Genomic DNA, 25,555 nt, shown 5'->3' with positions numbered 1-25,555 from the left:
CAAGCATTGCATTGACTGGGATAATGCCTCCTCAATATTAACTTGTAATTCAATTGATAGTAGGAACATCATAGAATCTAGTCTCATTCAACATACCGAAGCATTCAACATGAATTTGAGTAATGGCATGTACAAACAGGACAATATTGTAATTAAGAAGATTTGTAACCAGGTGAGAAGGTTGGGTCACCTTACCCTCTGACCTGACTACCGACCGTTGCTGTGCTATTTAAAGATTAGTAGGGTCATTATCTAATACCTGACCATTGTGGACCTGATCTCACCCTCCTCTGTATATATACACCTTGTTTTGTAATTCTCCTTAGTCTGTACTCACCCCTGAAGATGTGAATTACACGAAAGCGCTTGGGAACTTCGTGTTTTCTTCTTTCCTTGTGGTTATCAGCATATATATATATATATATATATATATATATATATATATATATATATATATATATATATATATATATATATATATATATATATATATATATATATATATATATATATATATATATATATATATATATATATATATATATATATATATATATATATATATATATATATATATATATATATATATATATCTCGAGTCCATATCCAAACAGGGACAAGAAAAGCAATCCTAGGTTTTGTTTATTTCACACAAGGCCTGCTCCTTCGTCTTGTTCTAGAGCAACATGAGCTTCCACCGAAGTTTGCCCGTGCCAACTATGTGGTCGTAGCATTTTTACCGACTCCAGCTAGGAAACAGAAAGCTACCGATATACAGTATCTCAACAGTTCATACACCCAGACTTCAATATTCAAACAATACCTACTTATCGGGAATCGAATCCTGGACCTTTGCGTGTGAACAGAGGTCGCTATCACGGCCTCGTCTTTCCTAGATGGAGTTCGTAAAATGCTGCTACGGCCACAAAGTTGGCACGGGTAATCCCAGGTGGTGGGTCACTTTGCTTAAAATTGAGAAGAATGGGCAGGCTTTGTATGAAATAAAACAAAGCATTTACATACAGCTTATTGTGTCCACATAGCTCAACACTCAACCACCCCCCACACACGGACGCATGTGGGGTTGTGTGTGTGTTTGTGAATCTCTGGAGAGGCTAAGGCATTCGTCTTTTCCACGACCCATTGCCGTCGGTAATCTTTTGGGATGTCCAGTGGGTTTTTTTTTAATGAAAGGTGATATTGCACTAGTGGACCTGACAATATGGTCAGTTTATAAGTTTCATAGTAAAAGAGAAGTGTTTTACCGAAGTAAATCACATAGGAATAGCATTTCCTATTATTTTCCTTCACAAAATGAAAATACTGTACTTCAAATTGTGCAGTAGTCATTGTCATTAACCAGAATATATAGCTAAAGTAATCATAGTGTTAAAGAGTTATAGAATGAACACAAACTAATGCTTTTCCTGATTTACATATAATAAATTCTCAGACAATAAAAACAATAAAACGGCAAACGTCAGAAACTTTAAGTTTTAGTATGGTGTCTAACCACAGGTTTCTTCAATGACTGATGTTAGCTTGCGTGTTAGGCCCAAGGCGTCTAGACATTGACTCACATTAGTAAGGTGTGGACGGGCCTTTACCTCTACCTCGGGTGGACCACTAATTTTTGTGCCCAACTGTACTGTAACTTTACAGTTAGGCGACAGAATTAAGTTGGAGACAAACATTTAATCTGAGAAAGCTTATTTTTGTGCCCTTGCTTATGAATTGTATTCTTTTATTCTCATTTACGAGGAAAGTTCATTGTAAGAACCTTTGTAAAACCTCCGGATATAGGCAGGAAGGCTCAAATTGTGTTGTGATCTCAGATGAACCTGACGCTGACGGGGTCAACGCTCAAGGGCACTTGGAGTATGGGAGGCAAGAGTGGCGACGCCTCGGTCAAGTTCACTGCTTCTGGAGCCACCCAGGTCTGTACTCAACTGCCGGCGCCTTTCTATACACGTCTGTTTTCACCTCTATACAGTACATGGCTGTCTCTGACTTTATGAATAGCTGTCTGAGTCTCTATACAAGGTTGTCTGAGCCTCCATACATGGCCGTCTGAAACTGTAAACACTGCTGTTTAAGCCTCTATACACTGTTGTCTCTGCCTTTATACACAGCTGTCTAAGCATCTATACACAGCTGTATGAGCCCCTATACATGGCTGTCTGAGTTTATACAGGGCCGTCTGAGCCTGTAAACACTGCTGTTTAAGCCTCTATACACGACTGCCTGAGATTCTATACACGGCTGTTTCTATTTCTATACAGGGCTCTGTAAGCCCCTGTTCACGACTGTCTGAACCTCTATACACGGTTGTCTAAGACTTAGTACACGGCTCTCTGAACCTCTGTACACGACCGTCTGAGTCTCTATACACGGCTGTCTGAGCCTCTATACACGACTGCTTGAGCTTCTATACACGGTTGTGTTCGTCTTCTGTACACGGCTCTAAAAGCCTCTATTCAAGACTGTCTGAGCTTCTATACACGGTTGTCTAAGCTTCAAAACACGGTTCTCTGAACCTCTGTACACGACCGTCTGAGCCTCTATACACGGCTGCATCAGCCTCTATACACGGCTGTCTGTGGCCCTATACCCGTCTGTCTAAGCCTTCATATAAGCCATTTTGAGCCACTATAGACGGTCATCTGAGCCTCTTTACACGGTCGCCTGAGCCTCTATACATGGGTGTCTGAGGCCTTATACACGGCCGTCTGAGGCCTTATACACGGCCGTTTGAGCCTCGAAACACGACTGTCTAAGCCTCTACACAGGCTGTTTGAGGACCATATACATGGCTGTCTAAGCCTTTATATAAGGCTGTCTCTGCCTCTATACATGGCTGTCTCAGCCTTTATATGCATCTGTCTCTGCCTCTATACACGACTGTCTAAGCCTCTATGCAGGCTGTTTGAGGCCATATTCACGGCTATCTGAGCCTTTATATAAGGCTGTCTCTGCCTCTATACATGGCTGTCTCAGCCTTTATATACGTCTGTCTAAGCCTCTATACACTATTGTCTGAGTCTTTATAAACGGCTGTCTGAGCTTCTAAGCACGACTGTATGAGTCTCTATGCATAGCCGTCTAAGCCTTTATACACGGTGTCTGAGCCTCGATACACGACTATATGAGCCTCAATACATATCTGTCTCAGCCTTTATAGACGGCTGTCTGAGCCTCTATACATGGCTGTCTGAGCCTCTATACAAGGCTGTCTTAGCTTCTAAACACCGATGTCTAAGCTTCTATACACGGCTGTCTAATCCTTTTGACACGGCTGTCTAAGGCCCTATACACGACCGTCTGAGCCTCTACACACGGCCCTTTGAGCCTTTATATACGGCCGTCTGAGCCGGTAGTCTGAGCCTCTAAACAATGCTGTCTAAGCCTTACATACACGGCTGTCTGAGCCTCTATAAACGGTTCTCAGCGCTTTTATATATGGCCATCTGAGCCTCTATACACGGCCGTCTGAGCCTCTATATACCGCTGTCTGAGCCTATCATACACGGCCGTCTGAGCCTCTATATACGGCCGTGTGAGCCTCTATACACGGCCGTGTGAACCTCTATGCACTACTGTCTGAGCCTATATACATGGTTGTCTGAGCCTCTATAGTATACACGGCTGCCTAAGCTTTTATATACGGCTGTTTTTGCCTCTATACACAGCTGTCTGTGCCTATATATACAGTGTCTGAACCTGTATATACGGCTTTCTGAGCCCCTAAACAGGGCAGTCTAAGCCTCTATTCACGGCTGTCTGAGTCTCTATGCTTTCTAAACAATGCTGTTTAAGCTTCCATACACGACTGTACATGACTTTCTGAGCCTCTAAACACGGCTGTCTGAGTCTCTATAAAAGGCTGGTTGAGGTTCCATACACAGTTGTCTGGCCCTCTATAAATGGCTGTCTGAGCCTTTATATACGGTCGTCTGAGCCTCTATACACGGCTGTCTGAGTCTCTATACACAGGTGTCTTACCCTCTATATACCACCGTCAGAGCCTGTCAATCACGACCGTCTAATCCTGTTAACATGGCTGTCTAAGTCTCTATACACGGCTGTCTAAGCCTCTAAACACGGCTGTCTAAGCATGGCTGTCTGAGCTTCCATACACAGCTATCTGAGCCTCTATACATGGCTGCCTGAACCCCTATGTACGGCCATCTGAGCCTTTAAACATTGTTGTCTAAGCCTCCATACACGACTTTCTGAGCCTCTATACACGGTTGTCTGAGCCTCTATACACTGCTCTCTGAACTCTATATACCGCCAGCAGAACCTCTCACACACGGCCGTCTGAGCCGATAAACACGACTTTCTGAGCCTCTATGCACGATTGTTTGAACCTCTATACACGACATTCTGAACCTCTATATACGGCATTCTGAGCCTCTAAACACGACTCTCTGAGCCTCTATTCATGTCTGTCCGAGCGTCTATACACAACTGTCTGTGTCTTTTTACATGACTGTCTAAGCTTCTATACACGAGTGTCTGTGCCTCTAAACAATGCTGTTTAAGCCTCTATACACAGCTGTCCTGGTCTTAATATATGGCTTTCTGAGCCTTTAAACACGGCTGTCTTAACCTCTATACACTGCTGTCTTAACCTCTATACACAGCTGTCTTAACCTCTATACACAGTTGTCTTAACCTCTATACACTGCTGTCTTAACCTTTATACACAGCTGTCTTAACCTCTATACACGGCAGTCTGACCCACTATACATGTATTTTCTATTTACCTGGTGTCATTCTGGATACATTGTCTTGTACTGTAGGTACAGTGTTGTTGGTAACAGAAATACACAAAGAAATGTTTTTGATAAAGTTTGCAAACCATAATTGTCCTTTTTTTTTTCATTAAGAAAATAGTCTATGCACAATTAACGTATGATATCACCGGAACCAACACGTAGAGCTATGAGTGTTAGTATAGTTGAAGAGAGTTATAGCGAACTTCGTTAACACACATATGGTGTGTCTGAGAGACCTGATTTGACTGAAGTAACCTGCGAATAACTGATGACCCTGCTGGACATGGTGTGCATAGATAATTTGAAAGACATTGAGGTTACATGGCATACATCACTTGTTTCAGTATTTACTAGACAATATTTACTAAACACTTGCTCTTAGATTAATTAATGTGTGTGTGTTGTTTTTATATAAACATAATTAGTGCTCCCCACATTTATATAATTATTACTGTCTGTTAGGCAGGGGCTAATACATTGCTTGACCACACCCATCGAGTCTTATGAGGTGTTGTCTAACCGCGTAGAAAAAATAGCTCTGGATGCTTATCGGTGTTACAAAATACTGTGTGCTGTGGTTTAATTGAAGAAGCTCCAACCGAGGACTGAGTATCTTAATTCCTAGCCTTAAGTCCCTTATGTGTGAGGCCTTTATGTACAATAGTAATTTTTAAAGAAATAGAAAGTTGTCTATTAGAGGAGAACAAACAAAAATTTTCAAAATTAGTAAAATCGTTGGTATAAAAAAACCGGGATGACAAAACTTGAAGAAAAATAAAATGGAAAATATCATTAAATGAAGGGGGTTGCTTTTAATTCAGATATACAATTAATGTTAAATTGTCAGAAACAAGATTGAGTTTGCTAAAAGTAAAATTAACATTTAAAAATGAAGGTACAAGGTCTGAAGTCAACTTGAAATTTAAACCAAAATGTTGATGGGATGGCAAGGTTTTGGCCGCACTACTGGTGAGTTGGTGAGTTCACCATAGTCTGGAGCCATATACCCTTGTACTGTACAGGTACATTAAAAAAGCTTGCCACCATTGTGACACTTTAAACTGACACTAGTCTGCTGAGGAAAATTAAAAATACCACACGTTATGAAGAAGTGTATGAGATACCATTTTTGTGAAGATGGGTGTGTAAGAACAGTGTTTTTGCGCTGTGTGAGCGTTCGTCTGTATGGCAGCCAGTTCGCATATTCCTTCTGCAGCAGGAATAAAAGAGAATATGCAGGCTGGATGTGAGTATAAATGTCAATATGGCGATTTACACCGTAATGGCACATTAAGGTCCTCCACTGCTAAATGTGAGTAGTGTTCAGCCGCTAATAAGAGTTTCCTTTGTTGTTTATCCAGTGTCATAAGTGTGTCATTAACCTGCACTGGGAAAGGTTTCAGATGCCATGCGGTGACATAGCATTGGAATGTGAATAAAATTGCAACATGCTTAAGATTGCTTCTAGTAAAAGAGAAAATATACAAAATTACACCATGCGTTTGCACTGCTTCTAGCAAAAGAAAAAAATACAACCTCCTGTGTTTTGAAATTTAGGGGTTAAAGTAAGAGTGTGTACAGGCAAGTGATGGGCATTCACGCGTCACAAACCTGCGTTAATTAAATCTGCAATGATTGTGTCACTGGCAAAAGATAGAAATTGGAAAAAGTTTCCGCAGCATGCAGAAAAAAATATGTAAGGCATTCTAGCATGGGCACTGACTGCACCAACTCATGTACTACACTAGGTAAATGGTTAGTCTGTGTGATTATGTCATTCACCTATGATAATAACCCGGATAGCATGATAAGCCTAAGTACTGGGAGTGTCTAGAGATTGTTATGCAGAGCGTAGTTTCAAACGATAATCATTAGGAACAGCTGGTGTACTTGATGTGTCGTGATCCGAACAGGTGTGTCTGGGGTATCGTTAACATCTGTGGGTAGTAGATCAGGGTGCACCCTTTTAAGTTTGTCCACATGTCCTACGTCTGATATTTATGAGTTGGGTTTAATTTTTTTTTAATTTGTTGCCCGTTCCCTTGGTGGTTATCAGGAATGGACCTGAAAATTTGGGCGAAAGTTTAGAGATCCGGTCGGGTTCTCTCAACACGATAGATGACACGCCTATATCCAGCGTTGCAGGTTTAGCTTGTTTATGTTGCTTGCAAGTCATTTCAGCGCGAGACGCTGCTGAATGTTTCCATACCTTGACATGGTTGTTCGTAAAAATGTTGATTTCCTTTTTTAGCGTAATCGTCCATGTTGCATACAAGTTGAGAAGTTCCTGTAAGTACAGTACGTCCTAGGGCAAACGTTTACCATAATGATATAGTAGGGTGATTGGCCCGTGGATCCATTGCTCGACCAATTAATTGAGGTTGCTCCTTGAGGTAACCAGTCCCCCCATGCCATGTGCATTGGATTCACAATATGTCGAGGAATTAAAAGGATTATACGATTGGCTCATTAAACCAGACTATTCGCCTGTGGGTGATAAACTGTGATGAAGCTTTATTGGATGTAATATTGTCGGAAAGTTTGTGCTAAAAGTTGATTCTTAAACTCTGATCTGTTGTTGGATAAAAGAACCTTAGGTGTAGTGAATGGGCATATCAGATATATCACTAGAGCGTGGGCTACCGCCTTGGTAGATTCATCCTGCAAATGAACTAAAATTACAAATCTTTAGAAGTTATCCACACACACACACACACACCCACCCACACACACCGGTAGGCCTACGTACAGAGAATCTTGGTGACTCTTCGGAAGTTATAACAAGTCAATCCCGACTGTGACGAACGGACGTTCCGGTGTAGAATATTCACGCAATTGAGCAGGTTTAAAATTGGTGCTCTTGTATTGAGCACACGATAAATATTTACCAGTATATTGTTCGATGTCTTCTTTCATGGAATTCCAACAGTAAATTTTCTAATTTCAGCAGGGCATTTGTCATGGTTGGGATGGCCTGCTTGAGGAGCATTGTGGTACAGAGTTAGTATCACCGCCTCGCAGTGTCAGGTATAACAATTGGTGGTGTGACAGTATCATGTGCATTCTTCCTCCCGTAGTTCAAATTGACTAAACGGAGAAGGTAATTTAGGCAAATGAGCCTCCCCACGCCGACTCTAGAGCAAAAATGACTGCAGACCACAAGGGATCAAGTCATTGTTCAACTCGTAATTGATGTAGAGTGAACGAAGATACAGACGTAATTGGTGCTATGTGTCTGGACAAAGCATCAGCGACCACGTTCGCTCGTCCCGGTAAGTATTTAAACATGGGGGCGAATTCTTGAATGGCCACTACCAGTGTGCTAGTCTGCTTGGAGGTTTTTTGCCACGAAACAACTCGGTCACAATTTTTTTGATCCGTATGGACGGTTATGCCAGAGCCGAAAATTAAGTCCTTGAATTTCCTCAGAGACCACACAACAGCTAGCATTTCCAGGTGCTTTACTGAATAACGTGTTTCTGGGTCATTAAGATTACGGCTGGTGTTAGCAATTACGCCATGTTTCTCTCGTGTGTCCAGCTGCATGAATACAGTCACTAGCCTTTGTCCCGAGGTTTCTGTAAACAGAGTAAATCGTTGAGTGTAGTGAGGAAATGCCAAAACTGGTGTACTGGTAAGTGCTGTCTCCAATGCAGTAAAACTATTATCCTGTTCATCATTCCAGACAAAAGTCGCTCCTTCATGAGTAACATAGTCAGTGGGGAAGCTAACGTAGCATACCCCTTTATGAATGAACAGTAATATCAACATAAACCAAGAGAACTACGCACCTTATTAACGGGTATAGGACGTGAGAACTGAGTAATTTTTTTTTATTTATTTATGTACTGTATTTTCATTCATCATTTTCGCTACTTATCAGCCGTTTGGACGTCTTTCCAGAGTTAATACAGGAGGAAACCGGGAACCGGGAAACCTGTGATGTTCGGGTAAGGTCAAACTGGATAACGCCCTTAGATTTTTTTTTTTAGATTACCCCCGAGGGGCTAGTTTATTGGACACCCCCTTGCATCCTGTGCAAGGTGAAGCACAGAAGCGTTTACAGCGCCCATCTGGGAAGCGTGCGGAGTTCAAGCTTGTCTTTATGACTCATGCATTAAGGGCGTAAAAGCCTGAAGGGGTCATGGGTTTTGTCAGCAAGTTACATAAAGTGACAGAATGATGAGTGTGTGGGGCGAAAATTCCCGGTACAATTTATCTGCTTATGGCAAAGTGTGACAGGTCCTTAATATTTTATTTTATTTTATTTTTTGGGCATCCCCCTACATCCTTGTGTAAGGTGAAGCGCAGAAGCGTTTACAGCGCCCAACAGGGAAGCAGGCTAAGTTCATGCTTGCCTTATGTCTCATGAGTTAAGGGCCTAGAAGCCTGAAGAGTCGAGGGAGTAGAAGCCTGAAGAGTCAATGTTTTTTTTTTATGTCTAAGCAAGTTATTGGAAGCTCCAACAACTTGTCCCTGAATACGAATTCGCAACTTTCGATTTACAGCAGCTAGGGACTAGGGACTAGGAATAGTGTCCAAACAACTTCCGCCGGCCCGGTAATCGAACCCGTGACATCTTGCTTGCGAGGCAAGAACGGTACCGCTCTACCACCAGCGCCCCGTCCTTAATAATGTCAAGTGTCAGGCCTGTCACTAGGAGGAGGGATATCTGGTCAGGGAGGAAAGAGGTGTTGGTAACGGCTGGGTACCTGTAGGAGGAGGTCATAGGGCAAATGAGGATGTAGTGAGAGAGGGTGTGAGAGTCGGGTTGACCACAAAGTTTACAAACAGTGCGGCCAGGCAGGGTTGCCGATGTACTAGGCGTGGCGAAGTACAGTGGGGGTGGAGGTGATATGGTGTGGTGGGACAGGTGCAGTAGGGGTGGAGGGAGGCACATAGGCATTGACAATATTGAGGGACATACCTTTTAGTGTGATTGTGATGGCGTGTGAGTCGACATGTCGGTGGGGTACAGGTAGCCGGGAGTGGTGTCTTCAGGTCCAATAGGTAGCCCTGGTGGAGACAGCACAGACACAGTAGCGGGCGCAGCTTGCGGTGGGTGGACAAGTTGAGGCACCACGTGTGGTGAAGATGGGGCAGGACTTCGCTCGGGGGCAGCAGGACACACCAGGGCAGGGGCAGGTGTTGTTGAAGAAGGCATTGCTGGAGACAGAGGGGATGCAGAGGGAGGCGGCCCAGTAGACTGGGTGGAGCATTGAGGTAGACGCGGCTTTTGAGGAGGCTTTTCCCCTGGGACAGACGAGTGATTGGGGCATTGCCGTGAGTCAGCATTGTGCCGGCCGCCACAGTTAAGATACCTGGGATCAACTACATAGCCTGCACCACCCTTATTAAGGTGGTCTTTGATTTTCTGGGCACAGGCGGAAGAGTTATGGTTACTTGAACAGAAGCGACATCTGGGACGATCACTTCGGCAGCAGACAGTGAAGGTGTGACCCCAATGAGAACAGAAAACACAAAATGCAGGCCCCAGGATGATAGGGTTCTGCATAAAGTGGAGGGAGGTGTGGGTGGGCCTCCACAGTGGTTGGGCATTCCCTTCCCTTCCACTTGACAATGGCAGCAGCTTGTGGAGTCTTCCCCTGTTAATGTCGACGTATAATGAGTATATTAGAATTAAAGTCACGCTCATCTTCGATGTCAGCATATAGGGGGAAACGTTTCACTAGGATGTTGCAACATTCACCAGCGTCTACTGGGAAGGGGGGGGGGGGCACCAGGACAACCCCGTCAAAGCCAACAGTACTAAGTGTTTCATAGACCTCTGGAGTCTGACACTTGATAAAGTTCTGGTTCTTACCTTGTTGGAATTGAATGTTGAGACCGTGTTGTCTGCAGTACTTTATCATCCAATGGAAGCTTTCCTCTACAGTTTTCAGTGAGTCCTTGGGAAGTGTAGATTCAGCTTACTTGGCTGGTTGGCAGAGAGCAGGGTGATTGGGTCCGTGGCATTAGTGTTTCCACTGTGGCTAGTGTTTCCCATAGAAACATTACAGTTACTGTCATAATCACTGGGGGTCTGACTCTTGAAGGGTGTTGGGATTCAGTATGACCAGGCGAGTTGGCGATGGCATCCGCATCAGAGATGTCTGCGTCCATGAGAGAGCCTCTTCAGGGACGTTTATATCGACCCCCCATGCTGGCAAAAACTTGCCGGCTGGTGGGACCTTTGTGGGACGATCTGGAAGTCAAGAGCACCTTTGGGCACGATTGTCCCCTTATGTGGTCACGCCACGACTGGATAACACCCTTCTCACATGTGTCTGGGCCGAGGCTCTAACCTCTGACATATTGGTGAGTTAAACACGTTACCACTATATCATCAACACTTTGCCGACTACTATATGAATGCCGTCTCCGACTACTATATGAATGCCGTCTCCGTCGACTACATGACCAAGGAATTGAATTCTAGATTTTAAGAATTCACATTTCATTTCGAAGGTCGAAAGGCGTATGTAAAAATTCAAAATAGCCCAAAGGAGTACTGAATGCAGTAACCGCATGGGATTTCTCGTCGAGAGAAATTTACCAATACCCGCTAAGAAGGTCAAGGTTACTAAAGATGGCATTATCTTTATCTAAAGATTGCAATATGTCGCTCAGAACAGGCATCAGGTACCTATCTGAAAATTAATGACCGGGTGCCACCCTCCACTTTCTTAAGGACTAAAATAATAGGCTCTTGAAAGGTGACCTTGAATGTGTGATAACCTCTTGTTACAGTTTATCTTGAATCATGTTTTCCACTTCAGTGCGTTGGCTATGAGGTAGTTTGTAAGCTGGTATGTAAATTGGGTTTGTGTCTCATTTTAAAGATAATTAAGTGATGTGAAGTTAAATTTGTCTGACCTAGTGATTCACCAGGTAAAGCTACAATGTTTCTGCAGTCGGCAAGTAGCTCCAGGAGTTTAGTCTTACCTTGCAGATGATTAATTATCGTGACATCTCTGTTTCAATAATCTGGGAGCACCAGTTCTGTTGAGAACGGGGATATTCGTTAAACCACCAGGTCAAATCGTACTCAATGTAGATTCACAAGAAAGACCTTTAACCCTGCAAGTTTCAGTAAGACAGACTACGTCAGTCCAAGCGAAAACCTCAGGCAACCGAACAGTGGCTCTGGTTATTTCCCCCTCTCTGAAAATGCTGAGTTTCTGTTAAGATTGCAGTTACTACAATCCAGTTTTTTTATACTAAATTAACGCAGGGAGAAAGAGTTAGTAAGGTCGGGGACATGCTGGGACTCGTGATTCACCTTCCTTGTAGTGGTAGAATTGGTTAAAACTTTGACCCTGAAGTTGAGCATTGGAAAAGGATCTTGCATGGTTGGGTAGGTAATGCCACGAAATGTGATAGTATGGTTTACTTAGTTTAGTAAAGCGTAATGTCAATTTGGTTACCGGAAAATCCTAAAGATCAGAATCAGTAGGTCTTAACTTAATTTAACTTAAAGGCTAGTGACAGGGGGAAGGAGGTTCAGGGGAAGGATATAGGTAGGAGTGAAGGGAGTTTTAGGAGAGGAAAGGTGCAGTGGCTTAAACACCGCTTGCGTAAGGGGGTATAGTGGGGCAGCTAAATGCAATTTTTCAAGAGAATCATGCAAATGGTGATACAAGCACCAAATTTGGCGGCCATTTTTAAAGATGGCCGCCATATTGACCTTCAAAAGTTGATTTTTCTTATAGAAATTGATGTAGTTGGTCAATCTGAGTGATCTTGGTGTCGATATGTATGTTTTCAAGCATGCTCAGATGATTTTTTATAGTTTTAAGTCCATTGTAACATTTTTGTCCACATAAAATAACACTTTTAGTAAAATAATATTACAAAAAAAGAACTTACTAAAAAAAAAAGTACTCACTATTAGCACTGGTTCCTGTGACTTCTCTTGACAGTACATCTTTGTACAGCTTTGTTTGTGCATTTACTGCTGTTCACATATGCAGCTGCAAAATGCTGTGCAGGAAAGTCCAGAGCGAAAGCATTTGCATCTCTGGTTGCAGTCTTTCTTACAGGAACATTTGGTCAGCTCCTGACAGCTTGTCGCAGACGGGGGAAGAATCGTCCAACGTATCTGCCCTTCTGCGTCCATCCCCAGTTGAGAGGACTGCTGGTTTCTGGACTGGAAATTGTTACCTGGCCCCAGATGATACCAGCCTGGTAGGCAGCCCGCTTTGCATGTTCCTTGAGGGCTGACTGGGTCGGTGGAATGGAGTCATATGGTCTCTGCTTGCGGGAAAAGAGATTTAGTCTTGCCTCATCTACATCAGTGGCTGCACTAGATCTGTCGTACACGAGGACAACAAATCTTTCCAGCTTCTGCAGGTCAACATCAGCAACTGTTGTTGGACAATGGCTGAGTTTGGTGAATGTTTCTGAAACTTCATCACAGACATTCCATGTCTGCCATGCAGATTTCTTTCCTTTCCCACGGAAGCCAGAGACAACGTCACAGCCAGTGAAAGCATGAAAGTATAGGATCCCACTAGCTTTCTTAGGCCCTATCGCAGAAACTACATCATGAACTGGAATCCATTGATGAGCTGCCTCTTTCTTGTCTTAGCAAACACAGACATGCCGACGTAGATAGTAAAAGGTGTCTCATGGTCCTTGGAGTGTCTGTGGATTTGTGTTCCTACCTTGTAGTTGGCAAAGTAGTTGTACTGTAAGAGCTGTGACATAGCAAGGTCAGACATCGATGCGCCATGCTGGAGTTGGGATTTGATATCTGCACCATGTTCGATCATGCATACAAATTGAAGCAGTGATGGTGGAACAGCCTGTTCATTGCATCCTTCATGATATGTACTGCTGAAGTGTGACTTGGGCTGAAGCATGTCCCGTCGTATCATCCCAGCACCCTTGGCCAGATGGATCGCGTCACCGTATTTGCTTGCTTGTGCCAGGATTGAGCCAACATCCTTCTCAAAGGCCAGTAGGATATCTCTTCCTTGGTGATGAGCTTGTAGCTGGGGGATGTGAAAAAGCAGCTGGTCCTTCAGTCGAGTAGCATGAACATCGGACGATCCAACACCCAGCTACTCAAGTCTCTGTCTGTAGAGTGTGACCTGGTCAGCAAGTCTGAAAATGGGTGGTTCAGTACCTTCACTAGAAGTTTTCATCTGAGTGATGTAAGTGACCAGTTCAGAGAAAGCAGTTGGGTATGCCTTCTTGTTCGGATGAAGCTCTTGTACTTCTTCTTGCTCATTAGCATTTCGGTGTGTTTTTTCTCGGTTGTACAGGTCTGCCAGGCAGCGAGAGTGATACTTCAGTTCTTGTGCCACAACCTATCCTGCACTTAGTTTGGCAAGGAGTTTTCCATTGCTAAGTGTCTTCGCACAATCATTCAATCTTTTATTAGGTTTCATTGTCATTGCATGTCTGATGTCATCTCCCAAAGCTTCTTCTTCACATAGAAAACATTCTGATGTTTTGGGGTCTCTGACCATTCGTAGTATCTTGCTACTGTGCTCTCCTCTGTAGCAACCGCTGAGGTTCGCCTTTTCTGAGCTCTATTTAACTTTGTGTTGTTGAACAGAAGTCTGCAACTCTCTTGATACTGTGCCTTGTTTCTCCTCAAGGTCTCCTCTATCCCATCATCTTCAACAAGTCTTGCAGGGTCAAGCTTGATTGGCAGTGCATTGATTGAATGAAATTGAGGAATATTTCTTGCCAAGCTCTTGTAACCGTCATCTCCTTTTTTGGCAGGATTTGCATGTGGAGACTTAAGATCTTCCTTCTTATCCTGTTGACAAAGACAACACTTTGCCCTGTCAGTGAGGAATGATTTGTTGGTAGATTTTGTGTCCATAACTATTTTTAATCTTCACGGCCGAAGGTTTATCCTTTTACCACCCTGATGAGCACTTTCTTGTATGGGATACAACTAGGTTCATGCCTTTTTCCCTACACCTAGTCCTATCGTTCATCCAGTGTCATTAGTCCCGTGCGATCTGTACACCATCCAGATAACTAAAACCCCGTTATCCTTGGCTTGGCTCTCCAGCGCTGGCACATCCTGTCAATTCAGGTGCGGCTGCTTAACTGATTTGGGGTTGGTTAAGCAGCATTTGGGACACTAAGCTGTTGCAGTTTGACATGCTTTTTCTTAGCTGACGCTGTACTCCATGCTGGATTGTACGTCAGTGATGTCACCAGTATGCCCTGGTAGTGCCCGAGGATCACTCCCTCACATGCAGAGACCCTCTGCATGCTACCCTCACCTAGTTGGAAAAAACATAAAACCAGTACATAAAACCAGTCATAAATAAGACAAATATATATCTGAGAGTATCAGAAATAGGAAAAATCATCTGAGCATGCTTGAAAACATACATATCGACACTAAGATCATTTAGATTGACCAAGTACGTCAATTTCTATATAGAAAATCATCTTTCGAAGGTCAATTTGGCAGCCATCTTGAAAAATGGCCGCCATCTTGGATTTCCAAATGGCCAATCAGGCAAATTTGACAAGTTTCCCCTAGGGTGTGATCATGCCAAATTTCATGCTTGTATACCCATTTGCACGATTTTTCCATTATTCGCTCTACTAGTAGGCAATGTACCCAGATGGGTGGATGGTGCTGCAACACACAGCCAGGGCGAGGCAGAGGGGGGGGGGGAGTAGGATCGGGCTGGCAACGGGCCAAGCGTGGGTGGTCTGCTTGTCGTCAAGAGCTCAGGCTGTGTTGGTGAAGGGAGGAAGAACTGCCCCGCCACGACGGCTGCGCAAGCGGAGAAGCGCAGGTGGGCGGACGCATGGACACCACTCTCTCAAAGAAAGACAAGGAAGGGGAAAATGGAATGTAGTTAGTTGTAGAGTTGTTTGGAAAAAGGTGAAGGTAAAGTCTTTGAGCTATGTCAAAGAGGATCGGAGCGAGTTGGAGGAAGAGTTTTGAATCTTGAACTTGAAATGTCAATGTATTCGAAGTGAGGAAGGATGAGCGTATCTTAGGAGAGTTTTTAGTAATAGCAAGAGACAGATTTTTAACTTTTTTGTCAAATTATGAACGGAGATTAGAATGAGATCTTTTTTGGGTGGGGGGGCTTAAGGTGTCGGTAAGTTGATATGTGGAGTGATAGTTTTTTTTAGGGAGGAGTTGTTGAGTTTGGTTGTTTTTATTGAGAAGGGTTGTCACTGAGGTTGGGTATGTTTGGGTTGGTTCTGGAGAGTTGTAAGTATTTCTGTGAGGCTTTGTCTGGGGGGGGAGATGTTGTGTTTGGAGATTGGTTGGGGAGGCGGGGTTGGAGGTCGGGTGTGTTGATTTGTGTTGAGATAGGATTGCTTGGGGGGGATTGTTGTGTGTGGATAAAGTAAGGGGGGGGGAGGTGGACATTGTTAGTAAGGTCAGGTATGATAAGTTTCTTGGGAGGATTGTAGGTATGGATATGTGGTTGGAGTTGAGTTATTTATTTTTATTTTTTATTTTTTGTGGGGGCTTGGAGGTCGTTTAAGTTGATTTATGGTGTGGTAGGATTGCTTGGGGTGATTAGTTTTGTGTGGTTAATGGATAGTTGAGTTGAGTTAAGTTTTATTTGTTTTATATTTACTATTTTGATTTATTTATTTATTTTTATTTTATTTTATTTATTTATTTATTTATTCATTTATTTATTTATTTTTTTGGGGAGGGTGGAAGGGGGTTATTTAGTAAGGTCGGGTATGTTAAGTTTCCGTTTGGGAGGATTGTAGGTTTGGTTAGTGGTTGTTGAGTTTTTTTTTTTTCTTTTTTTTTCCCTTTGGGCTTATACAGGTTTTCTGCATTTGCGGGGTAGGCTTTTGCAGGTATTGTGCACTCCCCACGGGACCTCATTGGTGTCTAACTTGAAACCTGTGGTGAGGTGATTAGGTGAACGTCCCTGTAGTATCTATATCTGGGGAAAGTGCGTTATTACCCACTCACACCGGAACAGACAGCACTTCCATTTGCTTAACGCAGCGTTTAATGAAGCTGCAATAAAAGTGTTTCTTTGAGTCGGTATGAGTGCAGCTTTCCTTTGTCGTGGTCGACATGGCGCTGGTCTTCCCCTAACTGTTTATAATGCCGAAGACATGGTTGTCGTTGCTGTCGTTTATCATACCTCGCATCCTAATACCGCGGGAAAGCTATACAGTCACGTGAGTTATGTGAGTTAGGGTCATGAAACACACCACAAATCACACCCTTTAGTTCAGCAGCAGATTTTTTCTTGACAACTGCCGCATGGGACCAAGGTAGGTTTGTTGAGGTCATAAATTTACTTTGGGGATTTTGTTGTGCTTGGTTTTGTTATCACCTTGTTGGAGCTGGTAACAATATTCAGTAGAGTGTCCTTTATTTTTGGAATGTTTTGCATATGAAATCTTGTTTAGGTTTGCAGCTAAACTGTTTGTAAACCTTTTGCAAAGTTGGAACGAATGGGGAGGTAGAAACTTGGTTAAATTTAATAGTAATAAAACACATTATTTATCAATTACACTTTCCAAATTAAATGATCTCCACTAATCACATTTCTGGACGCAATTATTCTGCCAAATTCTAAAACAGATATGCTAGGTCTCACCATTTTCTCTAATATGTCATGGAAGCCACACATCTACAACATTGCTATAGCTGCCTCCCGAAAGCTGGGAATGCTGTACAGATGCCATAGCTACTTCACTTCTGAGCAGTTGTTGCAAGCTTATAAGGGATTCATTCGTCTTAACTTGGAGCACTGCTCTCATATCTGGGGTGGCTCTTTTTCTGTCCAACTATAAGATAGGGTGGAATCAAAGGCATTTAATTTTATTGACTCTCCTCCTTTAGTTGATAATCTTTCTTCCCCTTTCTCTTCCCCGCAGTGTTGCTTCACACTCTCTTTTACAGGTACTTTAACGAGCAATGTTCGGTGGACTTGACATCCTGTGTACCGCCGGCAAGGCCGTGGGCTCGTAACACTCGTCTTGCCAGCGGTGCCCACCGTTTCTCTGTGTTTTTGTCGGTCACACTAGAATAACCCGTTATAGTGCATCCTTCTTTCCTCACAAAGCCAATCTGTGGAATGCTCTACCTTCTTCTGTGTTTCCATACTCAAGCAATCTGTCTCATTTCAAAAAGCTGGTTTTCCAGTATCTTCGTGGTGTAAATTAATATAATCTTTTTCTTTTCTATTTCTAATTTCTTTTTACTCTTATTTTTTCGCCTCCTAGGCCCCGTTGTGGGTCGATGACCTGTGGCCGGGTGGGCTATTCCCCGTAAAAGAAAAAACGAAAAGACTCTTCGGGCGATCGGTGTATGTTCAGCTGGAAGTGAAAGTTTACAGGCAAATGCTGTAATCATGTCTTTCTTGGTAAAATTCATGGTTTTTGCGTGACTGAACTCAGGTTCTAGCAAAAAAAAGTTAAAAATGTGCAAATGCAAAGAAGACACGCGCAACATGCTCGGAGCATGATAGGAGAGCATTTATATTTTATTTATCTTTTAATACAGGGATTAGACCACCCGGGCACAGGCCACTGACCCACATCGGTGCCTGGGGGCCGAAATATAATAATAATAATAATAATAATGATAATAATAATAATGATAATAATAAAAATAATAATAATAATAATAATAATAATAATAATAATAATAATAATAATAATAATAATAATTAATAATAATAAATACAATACTGAAAAAAAGTCAAGAGTAAGAGAAACAATTGAGACCCTGCAATTGTGTGTAAATGAGGCAGAAAGACTTGGTCACAATTTTTGTGATGCCATATGGTAGCAGGGTCTACCATTAAGCAACACATTTTGCTTCTAATATCTTCCCAATCAGAGGTTAAGAACTGTGCTTTGATGTCGTCATACGTCTCTCCTGCGAGGTAATTGACTCTGTGATCGACCAAAAGAAAGGGCTTTGTCAGTCCATCTAATAATCCAATTCAGATCATCATGAAGTGAACCATGATAAAAAAAAATTAATGTTTCTCTTAAATTCGTCAGAGCCTGTTTGAACGCGAATTCTAAGCATTCATCACCTGACTTGCGTAACTACCTTGCACAAAAGCTTTACGATTGCGCTTTCCTTTATACCCCTAATCTGCATAGCATCTTCACATGTATGCAAAAAACTGACTATATGATAAAGTAGGTCATACCTTGTGAATACGGTAATGGGATCCTGTTGTGGCAAGATTTTGAATACATTAGGTAGTCTTGGGTGACGTACAGTACCTTGGTCAGTGGAAATGCTCTGAAGCGTTACTGAAATGTTAGTAGGTGAAGGAGCACGAACTTGTAGGGGTATCGAGATATTAATGTTGTCTAGCACTCAGGATGGAAGGAAACTCTAATGTGGTTTTCTTGTATAATATATAAGTTATATTATAGACAGTCTGGTGCTGGAGGTGCAGAATGAGAGTTGGTTGGTGAGGAAGCTCAGAGGACAGCTGGTGGGTCGCCATGCTCGCTGGCGGGAGCGAGGACCGCCAGGCAGGCGAGGAGATGCGAGGGCTGCCAGGCAGCAGCGGAGGAGGAGGTGTTGCTTGTTCAAGAAGAATGGTCAGAATGAATTTCAATGGAGAGACAGAGCTTATATACACCCAGCAGCAGCCGCCAGTCCTCTATGAGTCATGTTGGGAAAACCCGAGAAGTCGCCGGTCTTTTGGCTCGGTTGCTAGGATATGGCGACATTGGAATGCGGATACGCTTGGTTGCTAGGGAAGACGGTAACAGGTGGTGGCGTGGCTACGCAGTTTGTAGGGGAGACGTCCACTACAATACTCCCCCTTCCCTCCAGGCGGTGTAGGAGACTTGTTGTTTGTAGAGTTGCTTAGCACATGTGAGGAAGACCGGGCGGTGCATGCCTCATGTGAGACAACGGCGATGGCGTGATGAGCCGATCGCTGAAATACAACTGTCTAGATACACACTATCTGTGGGAGAAGGGAGAAAAAGGGTGTGTGGAGGCGATGAATGTTGTGCTTCCCTCACGACAGGTACAGGGTCGTCAGATGCGCCTGCTGGGGTGTGTGTGGGCCTGGGTCAGGAGCAGGGGCTGCGTCAGCAGAAGCGGATTAGGGCTCGTGACAGCAGCTGGGTCCACGACAGCAGCAGGGTGCAGGACATTAGCAGGGAGTACCTGAGGGAGAAAAGAGGGGGTGTGGAGGCGATGGATGTTGTGTGCTTCCCTCACGGCAGGAACTGCTGGGCCGGGGTCGGCGTCTGAGGCAGGACGGGTGTGCTGGGGTCGTCAGAATGTGGTGCGTGGGGCAGGAAGAGGAGCCGGTGTCTGCTTGAAGACTGGGAGCGTGATCAGTGTCTCCTCCATCCTGTGTGAGTGCTAATCTCCGGGAGTCACCATTGTAGGGGTATCGAGATATTAATGTTGTCTAGCACTCAGGATGGAAGGAAACTCTAATGTGGTTTTCTTGTATAATATATAAGTTATATTATAGACAGTCTGGTGCTGGAGGTGCAGAATGAGAGTTGGTTGGTGAGGAAGCTCAGAGGACAGCTGGTGGGTCGCCATGCTCGCTGGCGGGAGCGAGGACCGCCAGGCAGGCGAGGAGATGCAAGGGCTGCCAGGCAGCAGCGGAGGAGGAGGTGTTGCTTGTTCAAGAAGAATGGTCAGAATGAATTTCAATGGAGAGACACAGCTTATATACACCCAGCAGCAGCCGCCAGTCCTCTATGAGTCATGTTGGGAAAACCCGAGAAGTCGCCGGTCTTTTGGCTAGGTTGCTAGGATATGGCGACATTGGAATGTGGATACGCTTGGTTGCTAGGGAAGACGGTAACAGGTGGTGGCGTGGCTACGCAGTTTGTAGGGGAGACGTCCACTACAAACTGATACACCAGGAGTAACCGTGGGACATAGAGTAGGTGTAGTATTATAAGTATGAGCAGACTGCAGTATCGCATGATTTAAATCGTCAAAATTAGTGTCAATGTATTCTTAAGTATGCTCAACTGAAGAGTCTACATGTAAATCAGTATGTGTTCCACGCGCTTCCTCAACTATATCAGAGCTACCACAAATGTCAGCTATGGGTACAGACTCTGTCTCAAAATGTATTGAGTTGTCAGAATCAGTGATGGTAAGCAAATCCTCTACCAACTATTCAATTTTGTAGTCACTTAACTTACGTAAAATATCCATAAATGATGTAGTAAATTAAAAGTAAATAAATACACAATAACCTTGTCAACCCATTTGCATTAAATTAATGAAAGTATATGTGAACCAGTAAATAGAAGAAACGAATAGAAAACAATTACGTAAGAAGTAAACAAAACATGGCACTTGTAAGTGATAAACTAGGCTATCACGATGCCTAACATGTGACGGTATGTCGTCAGATGCCGTTGATGACGTGTCCAAAATGGTGTCGATGATGTAATTGCAAGGGTGTGTCTGTCGGGAGAATGCACATACACAAACACACACAAAGAAAAACAGCTCAGATCAAGCTGATCAAGATACTTGAAGACTGTCGTCGAATTTAACCCGGATTCACTGGGTCACACGGTGGGTCACACGGGGTTCACTAGGTCCTGCCACTGCTGGTTGCTGGGGTGAGGTGGGGGTGTTGAGAAAATCCGCTGAAGTCAAACAATTGCAGCTCACGGAGAAGAGGTACTGGCTGGCTGGCTTTCTTGACCAAGCAGAGGGCCTGGGGCGTGGATACAGTGGTGCCACGTGTAAGTGATAAATAACAAATCACTTAAAAAAAGAAAAGTTTTTACTTGGACGTTGTAGTGTAGCGTTGTAGAAGCTCAGAAAAATCATCTGTCTCTCACTGGTGGATATCACATGTGTATAAAACACTGGCTGTAGAGATATGTGGCCACTTACCTATTATAACTGCCACCTAAAATTATCTTCTATTTTCCTTGTGTTTTCCTTGATGGATGGTCATGTAGTACAGCACTGATGGTAACATAGAAAAAAAAATGATTATTGGCTAAATTTGCAAATCAAATTATCTTTTTTCTCTTTCTTAAGAAAAAAGTCTCTGCACAATTAACGTATGATATCACCATAACTAACACTATGAGCTATGAGTGTTAGGATAGTTGAAACGAGTTATAGTGAGACCTGAGTTGACTGAAGTAACCGGCGAATAAACTGATGACTGCTGGACAGTGGTGCGCAGATGTCATTTGAAAGACATTGAGGTAATGTGACATACATCACTTGCTTCAGTACTTACCAGACAGAATTTATTTGACAGTATTCACTAAACACTTGCTCATAGTTTAATTACAGTGGATGTTGTAATTAAATAAATATAATGTATGCAGCCTACATTTATATAAATATTACTGTCTGTTAGACAGGGGCTAATGCTCGTACAAACAAGGCTGTATGATGAGCCTCTATGCAAGACTGTCTGAGCCTCTATACAGGACTATCTGAGTCTCTATACAAGGCTGCTTGAGCCTCTATACATAACTATCTAAGCCTCTATACACGACTGCCTGAGCCTCTATACAGGACTATCTGAGCCTCTATACACGACTGCCTGAGCCTCTATACAGCACTATCTGAGCCTCTATACTGTACACGGCTGCCTGAGCCTCTATACAGGACTATCTGAGCCTCTATACACGACTGCTTGAGCCTCTATACAGGACTCTATGAGTCTCTACACACGGCTGCCTGAGCCTCTATACAAGCCTGTCTGAACCTCTATTCACGGCTGTCTGAACCTCTATACAAGGCTCTCTGAGCCTCTGTACACGGCTATCTGAGCCTCTATGCAGGACTATCTGAGTCTCTATACACGGCTGCCTGAGCCTATATACAGGACTATCTTAGCCTCTACACAACTGCTGTCTGAGCCTCAATACAGGACTATCTGAGCCTCTATACAAGACTACTGAGTCTCTATATACGGCTGCTTGAGTCTCTGTACAGGACTACTGAGCCTCTAAACAAGGCTGTCTGAGCCTCTATACATGACTGTCTGAGCCTCTATACACGACTGTCTGAGCCTCTATACAGGACTGTCTGAGCCTCAATACAGGACTATCTGAGTCTCTATACAGGACTATCTGAGTCTCTATACACGGCTGTCTGTGTCTCTCTATACACGGCTGTCTGTGTCTCTCTATACACGACTGTCTGTGTCTCTCTATACACGGTTGTCTGTTTCTTTCTATACACGACTGTCTGTGCCTCTATACACGGCTGTCTGTGTCTCTCTATACACGGCTGTCTGTGTCTCTATACACGGCTGTCTGTGTCTCTCTATACACGACTGTCTGTGTCTTTCTATACACGGCTGTCTGTGTATCTCTATACACGACTGTCTTTTCCTCTATACAGGACTGTCTGAGCCTCTATACAGGACTGTCTGAGCCTCTATACAGGACTGTCTGAGCCTCTCTACAGGACTATTTGAGCCTCTATACACGACTGTCTAAGCCTCTATACACGACGGTCTGAGCCTCTATACAGGACTGTCTGAGCCTCTATACACGACTGTCTGAGCCTCTATACAGGTGCAACAGTTATTACTAATTTATTTTCTGCTATTCCCTATATCGCAACTGAACTTGTTCAATGAATCTGAGGTGGATTTGCAGTAGATAATGCAACATTACCCCACCCAATTCCTTACAATCCACTTTTTACTACCATTCTTAGTGGCAGCTGTTACTCTTATTCATATTTTATTTATTCACCAAACTGGGGCTCGTAATCCCCTTGGAATTGCAAGACACATTGATAAAGTTCCAATTCATCCTTATTTTACTTTAAAGATATTGTTGGGTTTATAGTTATATTAAACGCGTTCATTTTATAAACCCTTCTCAACCCGTATCTCCTGGGACAGGGGTGGCGAACCTTTTTGAGAGCGTGTGCCCAAATTGGCGATAATATTCTGAAAAATTCTCTCGCGTGTCCATGGGAATTTTGAGCAGATTATTATTATTATTATTATTATTATTATTATTATTATTATTATTATTATTATTATTATTATTATTATTATTATTATTATTATTTTTATTATTATTATTATTATTATTATTATTATTATTATTATTATTATTATTATTATTATTATTATTATTATTATTATTATTATTATTATTATTATTATTATTATTATTATTATTATTATTATTATTATTATTATTATTATTATTATTATTATTATTATTATTATTATTATTATTATTATTATTATTATTATTATTATTATTATTATTATTATTATTATTATTATTATTATTATTATTATTATTATTATTATTATTATTATTATTATTATTATTATTATTATTATTATTATTATTATTATTATTATTATTATTACTATATTGGCATTTTACAAAAAATTATAGAGAAAGAGAACAACCAGTAACTCTTCTGAATTGTTTTAAATGGAACAGTTTTAGGAATAACATGTTATTTATAACTAGTAATTCACAAGAGGTAAAATTAATGAATTACGTGACAATAATAATGGACCTTCATTTTAGAAGAAAGGAGTCCTATGCTTGTTTACGTGTATTCATTTTTTTACTATTAACAAAAGTATAACAGAGAGAGATTGAAATAAATAAAAGCATTTTAGAAAAAGCCTGTTCAAAAATTATAATATCAATGTTTTTAAAAAGACAATTGAAGAATAACATAATTTATAAATAGTACTGTACCTTATAACCAATATATGAAATGTGACAGTGAGATGATAAGCTTTGGTTCATATTGTAAAACAAAACAGAAATCAAGGAAAGAAAAATAAGCATATTTTACTCTGAGTGAAAGTTTTGCTGCTGCACCAACGATGACAGATATTTTATATCAGGCTTGTATTTGGTTGCTTTGAGAGCTATGCATGCAGCACTAGGTTCATCAGTAAGTCTACTCCTATAATTAGACTTGACAAAGTTCATCACTGAAAACAATGACTCACATGAATATGTAGATGAAAATACTGTTAATACTGCCATTGCAAATTTTTTCAGACAGTCAAATGTTTCAGGAATGGAATTCCAGAGTTTCAGAACCTCATTTACTGCAATTTTCGGCGTTGATCCAGTCACTAACCGATCTCTTTCAATATTTTCTAGTTCAGCTCTTAAGTCGACAAATTTTTGCCTCCAAATTGAGCTGTTTTGTAAATCAATCAATTGCATCTCAAAATTATCCAAATCAATCCACTGCAACATTTCCAAATTCAGTTTGTCTAATGTTACAATGTCTGCACAGTTTATGAATTTTGCAGTTTCTTCAAATGACCTGAACTTAGTAAATCCTAATGAAAACTGTTCAGTAGTTGAATCAGTGATGCTCGAAAATTGCATTTGAAGGCTATGAATGTCTGTTTTCTTATGAATTTCAAGATCAGTCATGTGTTTTCTTAGCGTTGGGAAATGTTTAAAAGCGCCATTGTCGACATCACGTTTAAACATTTTCAGTTTGATTTCAAAGGCTTTTGTGTTATCAAACATAACATCAAGTGTTTTGCCAGTTCCCTGTAATTTGGTGTTCAAGTCATTTAAAAGTGAGGATAAATCTGTAAAAAACACCAATCTACAAATCCACACAACGTCAGATAATTCTTGACAAGAAAATTTTTCATTCTTCAAAAACAGACGAATTTCATCAAAACACTCAACAAATAGTTTAAGGACAGAACCTAGAGTCTAGGATCTTAACCTTTTTTGAGTCACGGACCCCTTTGAGAATCTGGTGAAAGCTATGGACCCTTTCCCTAGAAAAATGCACATAAGCACAACTTTGCATGCAATGAGTATACTTTATTTTA

At 42.0% G+C, this 25,555-nt stretch overlaps 1 protein-coding gene across 1 annotated transcript in view; it reads left to right on the top strand.

Moving 5' to 3' along the window:
- LOC121854312 (fatty acid-binding protein, liver-like) overlaps positions 1-25,555 on the top strand; it is a 57,282-nt gene that overhangs the window by 16,091 nt on the left and 15,636 nt on the right. The window contains exon 3 of the mRNA XM_042348901.1: positions 1,836-1,937. Coding sequence (XP_042204835.1) covers positions 1,836-1,937 — 102 coding nt within the window. The remainder of the gene's footprint in view (positions 1-1,835; positions 1,938-25,555) is intronic.

This window comes from Homarus americanus, unplaced genomic scaffold, assembly GCF_018991925.1.
Source record: "Homarus americanus isolate GMGI-L3 unplaced genomic scaffold, GMGI_Hamer_2.0 scaffold54443, whole genome shotgun sequence".
In the NCBI taxonomy this organism is placed as follows: Eukaryota; Metazoa; Arthropoda; class Malacostraca; order Decapoda; family Nephropidae; genus Homarus; species Homarus americanus.
The sequence above is the reverse complement of the archived record's forward strand: the minus strand, read 5'-3'. Positions and strand labels throughout refer to the sequence as shown.